We start from the raw sequence: 14,489 nt of genomic DNA, 5'->3' as shown, positions 1-14,489 counted from the left end.
GTGGAACGTGATGACCCATATTTTCCACAGATCCCTTGGTTAGAGACCCTGGGTTATAGGCAGGTGGAGTGGAAAGAACCCTGGATTGAGGACCAGGATGTTGGATTCTGTTCCCAGCACCTGGGCCACGTGTCACATTTGCCTGTTGGGCTTAACCCGATCTGGACCATGGCAGTTGGAGTACATAACCTTGAAAGTCGGTTCTGGTCCACTAATCTATGATTCATTCATTTTTTGTGTGGGGTACACATGTACAACTTAAATTTCATTTCCTGGAGTCCAAGAGTTACAGAATTGGCAACTGATTCAAACAACATCCTTCAACACTATTATAAGTTAAAATAAAGCAATCCTCTTATGTCTCCCTTAATAGCCACCATTTTAGTTCACAGTTTCTGGCTAGAATATTGAATTCCTTTTTTCATTCCCCACACCACTGATTCTTGCTCCTTTTGTTTTTGTTTTGCTTGTTTTTGTTTTGTTTGGAGGCAAAGGCAAAGTAGGAGAAAGAAGCCATCTCCCAAAATGTCACTTTCCCACTTCAGCCTTAAGAAACTCACTTTTTGACTTTCTCTTGGACTTTCCTTCTTTATTGTGTAACTGTGAATTTAAAAATACTGCAACAGTTTGCCCTCTGTGAAATGTGCTACCCATACTTGTAAACTGCAAATCTCAACTTCCCCATAGGGCTTTGGCTGCTTGTTTTTTAAGTCTGACTTCTTTTGATGTGAACATGTTCAAGCTCAAACAATAGAGTATGTTTCTTACCCAGACACTGAAAGTAATTATCAGGTAGATAATTGTGGCTCAGAAGTAGATTCTACTCTTTATTAGTCTGTCAGACTGTTAGTACTTTTCCCCATGCCTGTTTTCCTTGGAAACACTTATTTGATCCCTTAGTCTTCCTTAAATTATAGGTATGGGTGTAGTTGTACTAATCTGAAATTTTGTGTGGAACATTCCAGCTTATACAATGGAAAAACTTATATGACTTGTTAGCAGACTTCTTTTTTTGAAATAGCAGAATTTGGGGATGTTACTATTTTGTTGTTTGGAAACTTGATTGAGGATATTGGTATTTAGAGTAACAGTGATTTATTTAAATGAAGATAAAAACAGTATAGATCATCATTATTAATAGGTACTGCAACAATGAGCTATCTGGAAAATTGATTAATAACTATTGATTTGACACTTAAAGACAAGTTATCTTCTAGGAATGATATGTATTTTGCTGGTATAGATAAGGAAAGAGATGCATCTTATCAATAGCCCCTGTCAGTCTAGGCATAATTGAGACCTCCAGGTTTACTGTCTATAGATTGCCCCTGGCAGAGCCCTTTCTCACCCTTTCTCCCTTCCTTGCAAGAAACAAATTAATAACCTGGTGAAGAATCCAAGTGACACATGCTTCCTTCAAAATAATTGTGTGTGGTCAGACTAGTTTTTAATCTAGTTTAAGCGAAAGAAGTATGTGGATATTTTGTACACTTATGTGGGATAGACGGCCACGAAGAGCCTCAGTTTCCACATCTGTGCAATGAGAACTATAATGTTCTTCACAGAATTATTGCTGGGAACAAATGAGAAAATGGCCATTCTCTGGGAACTGCAAGGCCTCATGCAATGTAAAGCAATGTTTCTTTTGCGTTTATTGATTGAAGCCAGGTTAAAAAATCAATTTCCTGTTTATGAATCATCTTGGCCCCTAAAATCTTTCAGTGTACATCATGCGGGAGACCCTCCTCGCTGCGCCATGTGTCATGCAGTGCGAACTGCGGGGTCTCAGCTCCCGCTCCTCACACAAGAACACAGGACATGGTGAGGCCAAAAAGGAACACCCACGGAGCCATAGGTAGGGGAGTCATTCCACTATATTCTCGCTGGCGGCTTGGTTGGAGACACAAGAAACAGGAGCCACACGATCCGCAACCCTCACTGCGCCGCTTGCTAGCTCAGCCACCATCTTCTTGCTAGCCCCCCATTTGCTGCTAGCGTAGCCACAACAGTTATATTAGTGGCCAATGGCTCACTGGTTACAGCTGACGCCATCCAATCCCAGTTGATGGCCATTTACTACCTGAGCCAGCACCTTTCCACGTGAGGCTGAGAGCCTGGAAACTGCACTCCTGGCTCTGTCCCCACAGTGTATTTTATTTATTTGTAGTCAGAATCAAACAGTTTTGCAGAAAGAGTGATGCCATGACCTTGTAACATCAAGGACTATTTCCTCTGCCTTTTGTCCCCCTTATTCCTGACACTTGAAGCTTTATTCATGATTTTTGTTTTCATCTCAGCTGCAGCAAATGAGAGCTGAAACTCTGTTTCTTGCAACAAGGTCTTCAATATACTTTGAAAATCAACTGTCAACCATATTGCCTGCCCAGACAAAGCAGCCTTCAGTCTTGGTTCAACCTAGATGGAGCCTGTCAGCTCTTGAATTAACCAGATTTACTCTGGGAGACCAAGTGGCAAAGTTGTGAGTCACTGGGTGGTACCTGGAGGCAAATAGGCCCTGAGGTGATGCTTTTAATAGAGTCTTATCAAGTCTTAGCTCCTTGCTAAGCCTGTTTGCCCAGGGATTTCATTCTAGGATTTTATGGGTTTGGAGCCCTGCCAGAATCTCTTAGTAAATGAATGGAGTGAACATGCCATCTCGTGGCAGTTATTGGGAATTGCTTAGTGAGATGGAATCTATAGAGTCTGTTCTTACGTGTTCAAGGAAAAATGCCCCATCATGATCCTTTTTTAAAAAATCAGGTATTAGACCTTAATCTTAGCTCACACTGTAATTATATTGTAGTTTTTCTCCTAATCTCCAGCTATGATTGTTGGCTGAAAATTGGTGCTTTGGGCAATGGCCTAGAGTTAAATTATTCTCAGAGAACAAGAGGAAATGTCTTTGTGTGCTTACCATATAGTTTATGGTCAACTCATTAACAGGCTCCTGGGTTCTCCCTTCTATCTCTTCTGGGTATGTAACATGATTTCCTTGCTTGCAGATAGAATAGCTCTGCAGTCCCTCATCACATCTGGAAATGACAGTGTCAGGTTGACTGACACTGTCATCATGACAGTTTCCATCTTGGAAGATTTTCATAAACTCTGTCTTTAGGCTATAACCATCTATCCATTCATTCCATTAACTTTTGTTGTGTTAGGTTAGGAGATAGTCCACAGATCATTAGCGAGACACCAACAGGTCAACAAGTAATTAATAATTGGTCTAGGCACTACAGTAAAGAAAGTATGGACAAAGGTCATTGAATGGAGAGATTAAATATGTCATTTGGATTTCTTTTCTGTATATTTTAGAGAAACAGAGAAAGAATAATCCCAAACAGAGGCTAAGTGAGAAATGGTATTTTGGTCTTCGAATTTTGCTTGAGACGTTTATATCTGAACAACAAGGGTCCATTTGAACAATGTTCCACTGTTGGTTTTTGCAGTAAACTGGGAAGCCAAGCTCACCTGTTTTTTTTTTACTATTTTTCCTCAAAACTTTCTCTCCATGGTTTTCTTTGTAGTTTGGGAAAGAAATGCCAATCCATAAGTAATGTATGAATTTTCATCTCTCCAAAGTTTTTCAGAATTGGAAGAAGATTTAGAATGTCCTTTGGAAAATGAGAACTGGGAGATTAACAAAGCAAAAAAAAATGAATAGGCAAGGTGCTAAGTGTAAATGCACTGGAAAACACATTTGCTGATTGGAGGAGGCTGATGAACTCTTTTTGAGAACAGTGCTCAGATCAGTTTTATAAAACATACACTAGATCTATGATTTGATGTGGGGAAGAGCAAGTAATTCAATACCATCAGTTTATGCTTCTGTTCTCATAGCCAAACACACATCTGAGGTGTTGTGATTCCATCCAGAAGTATTAGCAGAGATGAGTCTGTCTACCACTGCTAAGTACACACACACACACACACACACACACACACACACACACACACACGCACACGGGGGGGGGGGGGCGGGTGGAGAGAGACAGAGACAGAGACAGAGACAGAGAGAGAGAGTTTTAGAAACAAGAACCACCTTGGTGTGGTAGTTAATTTGAGAAGTGATACTAAGCACAAGTAAGGAAGCAGAGCAATTGAAATAGAGAAGCAAGAAAAGTCAATCAAGGGTCTGCTAATGAGCTAATGAGTACAGTATTCTTGTGGGACTCCCGAGGAAGTTGTGTAGAACCCATCTTAGAATTGTACCCCCAGAGTGTGGAGAAGCTGGGGATTTTGTCCACTGACTCTGGTTCTCTTTTGCTGGAGGGTTGCCCCCAGGGATGTCAGTTCTCCTGCATTAACTCCCCTGCACTTCCTGTAGTTCCTGGAGCAAAGAGGGCCCTCAGGCAAAGGAGCGGAATCACTGGCCTTCAGGAAGGAAGCTGCCAGCTTGCAGGACACTGCCTACCAATGCTGCAAGTGAAGTCAAGGTCAGGCTGGGATACAGGTAGGGCATCAACAGGGTCTCCTCCACACACATCTGTAACATAGTCACATAGTCACATATATTAGGAAAAGAAAAATCAAGTGAAGTCTATAATTATAAGGAATTGTTGTTAATTATTTTTAGATACGAGAATGGGACATATGCATCATGCAATGAGAAAGGAATGTAAACCACATTCAGCTGGGTCACAGGTAGAGGTGACTGGGATCCAGTTGGCTTAATTCTGAACATCTCCATCACAAGCTTATTGCTTCTGAAGGTCAGGAGAGGTAATCTGGTCATCACTGATGCGTTACTGTATTCTGATGCTGCTATTTGATATGATGTTGGCATTACACTTGCTTTTCACTTGTTATTGTTTGTATCTTTCAAGAATGAGCCTTCTAAAATGAACACTTCTTGTAAATTGAAAATTCTAGCTTTTGTGCCCTGTTAATGGCTGTGGGAAACTGCTGGTGGAGCTAATAAGACTTCCCTTTGAGCCTTGATAGTAAGGTCTAATTGGCAGAAACCATGAGTTTCTAGACTATCCTAAGAACTAGAACGGAAGGGGCAAGACAGTATGTGAGGAAAGCATATTGATAACATGTGTGCGTGCATGTACCCAGAACTCTCCATTTATCAACTGCCACGTAAGCAAGCACCAGACCACGCACTGAGTAATTTGGTATGCATTTTCTTGTTTCATTCCTGTGGCAACTCAAACAACTTTTAGTCGTTATTCCCCGACTCCATTTAAGGAAACTGAACCCCAGAGTGGTTCATTATGTTGCTCATGGATGAATTGGACTTGAATCCAGGCCTAACTCATATTCATTCTGTTCAAAAGAGCATAGTAGAATTTGATAAAGTAGAACTTTAGTTTTGATTTTTAAGAAAGAAACTAATGAAAAATTGGAGAGGGTTTTTTTCCCTCGACCTGATGTTTGGATTATTAGTAAATGATTGTGTAGACATATGCTGGCAATATTTCATATTATGCCATGTAGCAAATTTCATGATCTCCAGGTTATGGTTAATGAGGAATTTAGGTCGACTGAAACAAACAATACACTCAACAAGTAGTTGCCTTCTAACCCCAAGGTCTATATCAGCCACGGCAGTAATAAAACAGTTGATTGACTATGATAGTATCTTTCATTTGCTATGCCTCTTTGCCAGTTACTGTGCCAAATGCCTTATGTTGTTATCATTTAAGAGGGAAAATAAGTCCTGAATACAGCCCATTATGATAATAGGTGTAGAAAGCGCTGGTGTAAGAATTCAGATCAAGACCCTTCACAGAGGTGTGCAGGTGGTTCATTCCACAGAGCAGTTGTTCTGAGGGAACAAGAAAGGGCTGGAACCCAGCTTACCCTCTATTGCCAAGCTGTGTGCCATGGTGCATGGTGGTATCCACCAGGACAGGCTTGCTTGAGCTAGCAGCAGTCTGGGTCTGGCTAGGGGAGAGAATGTTCTATTCATTTCCCTTCACCTTACAGGTTTTGTATGCCTTACATATGCTAGCAGCTTTAGGAGATTATCTTGTTCAGTTAAATCTTCAAAACAACAATTTTTTGCTAATTCAGTTTTATAGGTGGTGGAAAAAGGGAAGAACGTATCGGGAAATTGAACTGAATATCTGCTATGTGCTTAGACATTTCATATCAACCCTATAAGGGAGATTTATGTTTTTTGTTTGTTTTAAATAGATGAGGAATTGTAAGCTCAGAGGTTAAATAACGTGCCAGGTTTACTTAAGTAGTAAGTGACAAACCCAGGATTCAAACCCAAAGCTGTCTTACTCTTGATGCCAATGCTCTTATACACATATTAGTGTCATAATGGGAATAGAGCAAGGGAGACTTCTTGAGGAGGTATCTTTTGAATCAGTTCTATTAATATACATACATATATAATACATATAATATATATAAAATATACATTATATATAGTATATATTTTACATATAAATATATATTTTATATTTATTTGTAAATAAATATATATATATATATACACACACAACACATATATATGAGCTATATTGGGGGTGCCAAAAAATGTACACAGTTTAAGAGATGTTATCTGGGTGTTACTTTTCGAAGTGGAATTACGGTAGCAATGTATAATACGACATTCGCTCAAAAGATGGTGTTAATCAAATGAATGCTAGCGTCATTCATTGTGTTACAATTTTAGTGCAGTTTTTTCCTTTCTTGAAATGTGTATACATTTTTTGGCACCCTCTGTATGTGTGTGTATACACAGACACGTGGCAAATACACACACACATACACACATACACACACATGCGTATTTTGTCAACAAGTCATTACCATACATGAATTAATCAGTTTTCTAAAATATTTAAATAAAATTACATGCAGTTATCTCAGATATTATGCCAAACAAAACACACTGATTTATAAAACATATTACTATAAGTGTTAGTACTAATGATCACTCAGCAGATTATTGAAAAGCTGGGAAGTTCTGCTAGTGTCTTCTGTAGTTCCTGTGTATTATAGCATATTTATTTGGGAATATAGTACTAATAGCTTCTTGCAATTCAGAGTAGGTCTGTCCTGACTGATGATAAATGTGGATGGCGGACGTATTCTGATGCTTTCCCAAGGTCACACTCATACTTTGACCAACGAAAGCGCAGAGCTGGCACTTTGCCTTGAGACCTTTGCTACTTCCTTTCTAAGCCATTCCGCATTCGTGGCAAATGAGGTCATGTCATAGGCAGAACAATATGTATTGACATTCTGACCTTCTCCACAAATATGGGAGTAAGACAGTGTTGTCAATCTGTCGCTAGGGTGCTGACCTTGAGTGAGTTCTTTCTCCTCTTTGAACCTCAGCTTTTCTCACCTATAAAATGAGGGAGTTCATATATATGATTTCTGGCCATGAATGAGGGAAATCTTAAATCTTCCCAAAACTGGGGTCATTAAAAATCCCATAGATTGGTGGTGACATTGTTAGAAGACAATGGTCATGCCTCCTTCTCAGAATGTTCTCAGAAGTAAGCTTGTCAAAAATATTTACCCCTTTGAAGCACAAATCATAATGTTTTTTTATCGAAAGGTTTTATATTGTTTATCAACAGCCAAGGAGACTGCTCCCCTGGGAGATGTATCAGACTCACAGAAGGACTTTGTCAGCATTGTCCCATTCTGTTCCCTTCCTACCATTAAGAATCACTGCCACGATAAGGCACTGTTACTGGTGTGCCACATGAGTTGGCGCAAAAGAGATAACACATTTTTATGAAACAGCAAATATTGAGATATTCAGGTGTTTTTTATCTACATAGAAATCTTTTTTATATACATAGTCAAAGATAGGTAGAGAGATAAAAATTATCTAGTTCTATAACTTTAATTACAAGACATAAAAGTTTTACTTCTTCGATAGATGTTTCTCCTATCAACATAGGTAAGAGATTTTTTGTCTTATTTTGTTTTAAGGCATCTGTATACCGTGTTTCCCTGAAAATAAGACCTAGCCGGACCATCAGCTCTAATGTATCTTTTGGAGCAAAAATTAATATAAGACCTGGTATTATTATATTATATTATTCAATGGGATGTGATAAAGTTTTATTTACTAGAATACAAGGGAGTCGGGGACAGAGTTCCATTTTGTACTTGCTATTCTAAAGATAAGCATCAAAGAATTAAGTGGGTGATGTGGAACTCATTACTTCAACTCAAGGCCCCAGAAATATTAAGGTCTTCTTAAGTAGAAACTATGAAGTAAACTGCAATCAGGGACTTAGTTACAGGAATTGAGGCAGATTTACTTTGTGTTTTAAGAGCAGACCTATGCCAATGCGTCCATGAAAAGAAGAGACCCACTCACAGGGATAAGCTCTTTCTTCATTCCTCCTTTTCTTTGCTGCTGACAAGCTCAGTAGTGTGTGTGCATCTTCCTTTCGTTTCCACTCATGGCTTTGGATAATTTACTAATAGCTCAACAGCCAGAATCATTGGCTTTTATTTTCCCGAAATCACACAAAATCCTCAGGTCAATTCAGAGGCGGCACTTCTTGGAACTGAGGCCTACAGCCGAAGTGTACAATTGAATTTTTTCCTCCTTTTTCCCTCCCAGGCCCTAGCTGGGTTTTAGTTGTGTGGCAACCCATCTGCTGTGGTAGCTGATGTCAGCTCATTTTCACTTAAACTTACTTAACCCAGGGAAGTTTTCAAGGAGGGCATTTCAGTTTGTGTAATGCTGGGGAAGGCTCCAGTTTGTGTTACCAAATCATTTGTAAAGCTGCAGACCAATGGGCTCCTCTGGGAGGCTAAATGTAAATGTGGATATCGCAAGAGATTAGTTTCCAGAACGATGTGGCTTTAGGGACTTTGTTTCTAACTTCTAGGAGCTTAGCAAATGAGCCTCAGCCATATTCTCTTGACGGCTGCAGTTCTCTCTGCAGCAAAGGAATAAAAACTGTCCAAAATTACCCTAACTTTAAAGGAATAAGAAGTATCCAAACTTACCCTAACTCCTGAATATCAGCATTTTGTCAAATGCTTGATATAGCTCTTGTGAAGAAGGACCAGCGTTTTAAATTGGTGCCTGAGCAGCAATTGGGAGGAAAGAATAGTCTAGTGTGTAGTGCAGCCACAAGTGAAAACACATTATAACTTCTTTAATCCAGCAGAGGGCAGAAGGGAGTTTTAGTTTTTGGTCACCTTTGACTATCCAAACAAAACTGTGACAACCTAAGGCAAAATTCAGAGGCACGTTTGTAAACAGATTATCTCCAGCCTGTTAATACACAAGTTATTCTGACTGTGTTGACATGTTCCAGCTACTGCTCTCAGAGCCCGTTTGCTCCTATCTATGCAAAAGGATGTATAGATTATTGAGTTATTTATGCCTAAGAGGGGAAAACAAATAGCAGTACCCAAATAACAATACCACTTCTAATCAAGTCAGATATCTTATTTACTAACCATTTATGTTTATGGCGCTCCAATGCCAGAATATTTGAAATAATGGCGAGTAAATTATTTCATTATCAAATGTTTCTCTTTTATGGTAACTATACCTCCATGTAAGTCTATAAAAGAATGACAATGGCTTTCACAACCTACTGTGGCTTTTGAGAAGTCACTCTTTCCTTCCATAGTGAAGCTACAACTTCGGGTGGCAGCATTTGCGACATTGTGAAGATGAGGTTAATACTGAAACATGATGACAATTAAGAAAGGAGTCTTTGTCCTGGTGTTTATGTGATTCCTGATTGCAATTTTGGCCTCTAAAAAACACTTTTAAAATGAAAATAAACGTCCCATGCTGAGTTGTAGTGATGGCTGTTTTTCTTGGGTAGTATGTTATTGTCCTAGGTTGGGTTCCTTAGGAAGCAGCCCCTGAAATGGACTTAGGATGTCTATTAAAGGGCATCCTTGGAATCAGCACCTGTGGAAGGAAGGTAGGGGAGGAAGCAGGATCAGGCAGAAGGAGAAGGTGGGTTTCCCTGCAGGCCCAGTGTCAGCCTCAGCTGGCCCCTCTGGGAACTCTGGATTCAAATGACTCTAAAGTATCCTGAACGGGGGCACTCCTACACTGATCAATTATTGGTTATGTACCCTCCACCCGCACCCCAACCACAGGACGTAACCTTGGTTGAGGTGGCTCTTTGCAGCTGAGACAGTCCTTAAGGGATTGTGCTGACAGCACTCCTAGCAGCTGAGACAAGAAGTCCTTTATTGAAGAGGGATCTGGGTGGCACATCACAGCACAGTTGGTGTGAAAGAAAAACAGCTCCAAAATTCAGGTACATTAGATTTTCTTTTTGATAAATTGTTGACTCTCTAACATTGGTATCTTATTGATTGCTTTAAAAAGAAAGTGATAGCTTGCTCTATATTTCAATCTGTGTGGAAGGAAATGATACTAAACAAAAGACTTTTTCATGGTTACTATGGTTTGAAAAATAGGAGTTTAAAGAAGGTAAAAGCCCATTTTTATAAATGAGAGTTAAGTTCTGAAATATAGTGGTAGCATAAACACATATACGTGGTTTATTTATTTGCCTTGGGATTGTTCTATGAATAACAAATTGTTGATTAAAGGTAATTACAGTGAATAATGGAATTGTGGTTTGTGGTAGTGCTTTGCTCTCTTTGAGGAAAAATTGTTAAATAAGTTACAGAGAGTGATGATGGTAGTTTGTCAGATAATGAAGTACAAGTGAATGCATAATAAAAAGGAGGCAGGGAGGATAAATTTGTATATTTGTTCACAGAACAGTCATTTATGTCTAGACTTTATTTAAGCACTTCATGTTTAAGCCCTTTAATTCCATCTATTCCTTTGCCATTCAGTCATAGCTTCAGTTGTGTGCCTACTGGGTGCAGACCCCATGCCTGCTTAGGACATATTTGAGACACGGTTCTCACTCTCAAAGAGCTCACAGTATCATCAAAAAATCCCATATGTCATATTAACACCCGTGTCATCAAAAAAGTATACAATTTGGGAAAATATTAAGCTCATGGTGCAGGACATGAGTGTTCTAAAATTCATTTTTTTTCTTGAAAGTTCCAATATTTTCTCATTGCCAATGAATTTTTCCTTTGTTTTCATGAAGACAGGCTCATTGTGGTCATTTTTTACAAAAATGTCTATCAAATACCCAAGTCTGAATAGCCTCCATATTTTATCAGCTGTTCTTTAAAGTAAAAATGTTATTCTGTGAACAAAGCAGCTAAGGTAGCCCTCACCTATAGAGTCACATGAGTGCTTTTCTTAAAGATAGCTTTTGTGTTTCAACATGAAGAAAAGTCCTTTATGGTTACTTCCTATTTTCATCACGCAGAATATAAGAAAGGTGGCTCAAGAGTTGCGATTTAATAAAACGAATCCTTTGTTTTTCCATTAAGGATTTTCTTTAGTGAAACTGGATTTTCTTCTTCTTTTTTAATGCTAGTGCATATCAGTGCTCACGAATCGAATGACTGCTACTGCAGTTTGGTACCACTGTCTTGACGAATGATAAGGCATCAATGGTTTTGCCCTCCATTGCTTTTGTACCATCAGTTCAAGTGTCAATCCAGTGAAAAAAGCAGACAGTGCATTAGTAGTATTATGAAAAGAATCATGACCTCACTGCACCCTGAAAGTGTCCCACTTTCAAGGTCCACAGCCCACATGGAGAATGACCGGTACAGAGAAAGGTTTTAAGGGGAGGGAGATTGCTTCAGCAAGACAAGGACGAGCCTGGCTTTATGGGATTGCAGCAGAGATGGACAGCAGGGAAGGAAGAGGTGAAGCTCACTGAAGTTTCCAGCCTGGGTGACTGAGTGGATGGCAATACCATTAACCAAGGTGGTGACTGGGAGAGGAGGAGCCCTGATTTATGATTGAAAATGATACTGCTATTACTGTGAGAGAAAAATCGATCATGATTCTCCCGCTTGAAAAAAGGATGGATTGGAGCACTGAAGAGAAAGAATACAGTGCTATTAGCTGGGTTTGTGCTGGAATATAAGATCTGGTTTTGTACGGATAATGTATAGTGGTTTTTGGAAGCTCGGCACATTCTATATTGATGCATAAGACTCTTGTGCTTCCTGTAATAGCGTTTTTTCTTTCTATTTCTAGGAATGGTGCAAAAGCTGGACCAAAAACTTCCAGTGGCCAATGAGTACCTGTTGCTCTCTGGAGGAGTCCGGGAAGGTGTGGTGGACCTGGACTTAGATGATCTCAACGTCTATGCCCGGGGGACCGACTACGATATGGACTTCACCCTTCTAGTGCCAGCTCTTAAGCTGCATGACCGTAATCAGCCTGTGACACTTGATATGCGCCACTCAGCCTTGTGCCACTCTTGGCTGAGCCTTCGGCTCTTTGATGAAGGTACGATCAGCAAATGGAAAGACTGCTGTACCATCGTAGATCACATCAATGGTGCCACCAACTACTTCTTCTCCCCAACCAAAGTGGCCGACTGGTTCTATGACTCCATCAGCATCGTCTTATCCGAGATACAGAAGAAACCCCAGCGAGGGATGCCAAAGGTGGAGAAGGTAGAAAAGAATGGGACCATCATCTCCATCATTCTGGGTGTAGGGAGCAGTCGCATGTTGTACGATATCGTCCCTGTGGTATCTTTCAAAGGTTGGCCTGCAGTGGCCCAGAGCTGGCTCATGGAGAACCACTTTTGGGATGGGAAGATCACTGAGGAAGAGGTCATCAGTGGGTTTTACCTGGTGCCTGCTTGCTCCTTCAAGGGTAAGAAGGACAATGAATGGCGGCTGTCCTTTGCCAGGAGCGAGGTGCAGTTGAAGAAGTGCATCTCTAGCAGCCTCATGCAGGCCTACCAGGCCTGCAAAGCCATCATCATTAAACTCCTGTCCCGCCCCAAGGCGATTAGTCCCTATCACCTGCGGAGCATGATGCTCTGGGCCTGCGACCGACTTCCTGCCAACTACTTGGCTCAAGAAGACTATGCAGCCCACTTTTTGCTGGGCCTCATCGATGACCTGCAACACTGTCTGGTCAACAAGATGTGCCCCAATTATTTCATCCCTCAGTGCAACATGCTGGAGCACCTCTCAGAGGAGACGGTCATGCTCCACGCGCGGAAGCTCTCCTCCGTCCGCTCAGACCCCGCAGAGCACTTGCGCACCGCCATCGAGCACGTCAAGGCAGCCAACCGCCTGACGCTGGAGCTCCAGAGGCGAGGCAGCACCACCAGCATCCCCTCCCCGCAGTCCGACGGAGGGGACCCCAGCCAGCCTGATGACCGTTTGGCCAAAAAACTGCAGCAGCTAGTGACTGAGAACCCGGGGAAGTCCATCTCTGTCTTTATTAACCCTGATGATGTCACAAGGCCCCATTTCAGAATCGATGATAAATTTTTCTGAGCATTTTGCTGCCTCTTTGTTTTTTTTTTCCCCCCCTTCCTGATTCTGAAACTCTCAATGTGTGGTGTGGTTTGTGATGCTGTCTTTCCGTTTTTGGTTTTTGGGTTTTTTTTTTTACATATCCAGCCTGGATTGGATCTATTAAGAACACATTTTAAGTCTCCTGTTTCTGCAGGATGGTGCAGGCTCTGAAGCAGTGTGTTACTATTTCATATTCTGCCTCTGGTTTTGTTGTTTACTTTTTGTAGTTATTACAGTTTTTGTTTTGTTTTGTTTTTTTCTTTTAAGGAGAACGTGAGCCATAGGTGAAAATACCCATGAATTCTCTTGCTTTTTTCTGTTTTATACTTTGTACAGATTTGTTAATAGGGATGGGGAAACAAATCTCTGACACTTCAGGATTATTTTTTTTGTTTTGTCTTTTTTTTTTTTTTTTTTTAAATGAGCTTTCATCATGACAAATATGTGAGAATCATGTGAACCTGGGAACTGCCTGGTATAATAGCTGGATTGAGTTCTTTTGACCAGTGGCCAGGGTACTTTTCCCCTTTCCACCAAACAATGTAGACTCTGAAAGTGATAATGCTACAAATTGTGTTTTGAAGCATCTTCATTGAATGTAATTGTCCTCAAATTGGAACTTTGGATGGTTTGGAAGGTTTGTTTGACAACTTTCTAAACAGAATTAAGGTTTCCAAATGGTAGTTTTAGTGAGTGTAATTATTTGAAGCCTTATTTAAATCCTGTTAAAGAACATACCATTATAATTGTTATTTGCACTAATGAAATCTTTGCCATTGTCAGAGTTCCAATGTGTGTGTTTCAATATAAATTGACATCCACTGTTGAAATACTGTCATTTTTTTTCATGTAGCCCGTTTCTTTCAATCCATAGAATGATTCTTTACATCTGTTCAGTTCTGCTTTAATTGTGGGGTCCTGTTGTCCCCTCTTTGATTTTCCTGGTTCCTATCTTACTGAGAGAAGTTTTTAAAGCTTTATACCTGCTAAGAGACTTTACCTGATGCTGGGGAAAATATATACTTGATAGAATAGGTCTTTGTATGTCTTTCTTTGGGGTTAGAGAGGTAAGCTTTTTTGTAAAGTTTCTTTGCTTCTAAGAGTTTTAAGGAAAACTGGCAGGAAGAATTTATAATCCCCAAATA

At 40.2% G+C, this 14,489-nt stretch overlaps 1 protein-coding gene across 1 annotated transcript in view; it reads left to right on the top strand.

The window, feature by feature from the left end:
• MB21D2 (Mab-21 domain containing 2) overlaps window positions 1–14,174 on the top strand; it is a 101,717-nt gene extending 87,543 nt beyond the window's left edge. The window contains exon 2 of the mRNA XM_019723125.3: window positions 12,059–14,174. Within this exon, the coding sequence (XP_019578684.1) occupies window positions 12,059–13,323 (1,265 nt within the window). The 3' untranslated portion in view covers window positions 13,324–14,174. The remainder of the gene's footprint in view (window positions 1–12,058) is intronic.
• Window positions 14,175–14,489: the final 315 nt, after the last annotated feature.

The sequence above is a fragment of the Rhinolophus sinicus genome, chromosome 17 (assembly GCF_057876585.1).
Source record: "Rhinolophus sinicus isolate RSI-liver-muscle chromosome 17, RSI-T2T, whole genome shotgun sequence".
Taxonomy (NCBI): domain Eukaryota; kingdom Metazoa; phylum Chordata; class Mammalia; order Chiroptera; family Rhinolophidae; genus Rhinolophus; species Rhinolophus sinicus.
Note: the sequence above shows the minus strand (reverse complement) of the source record. Positions and strands in the feature narration are given on the sequence as shown.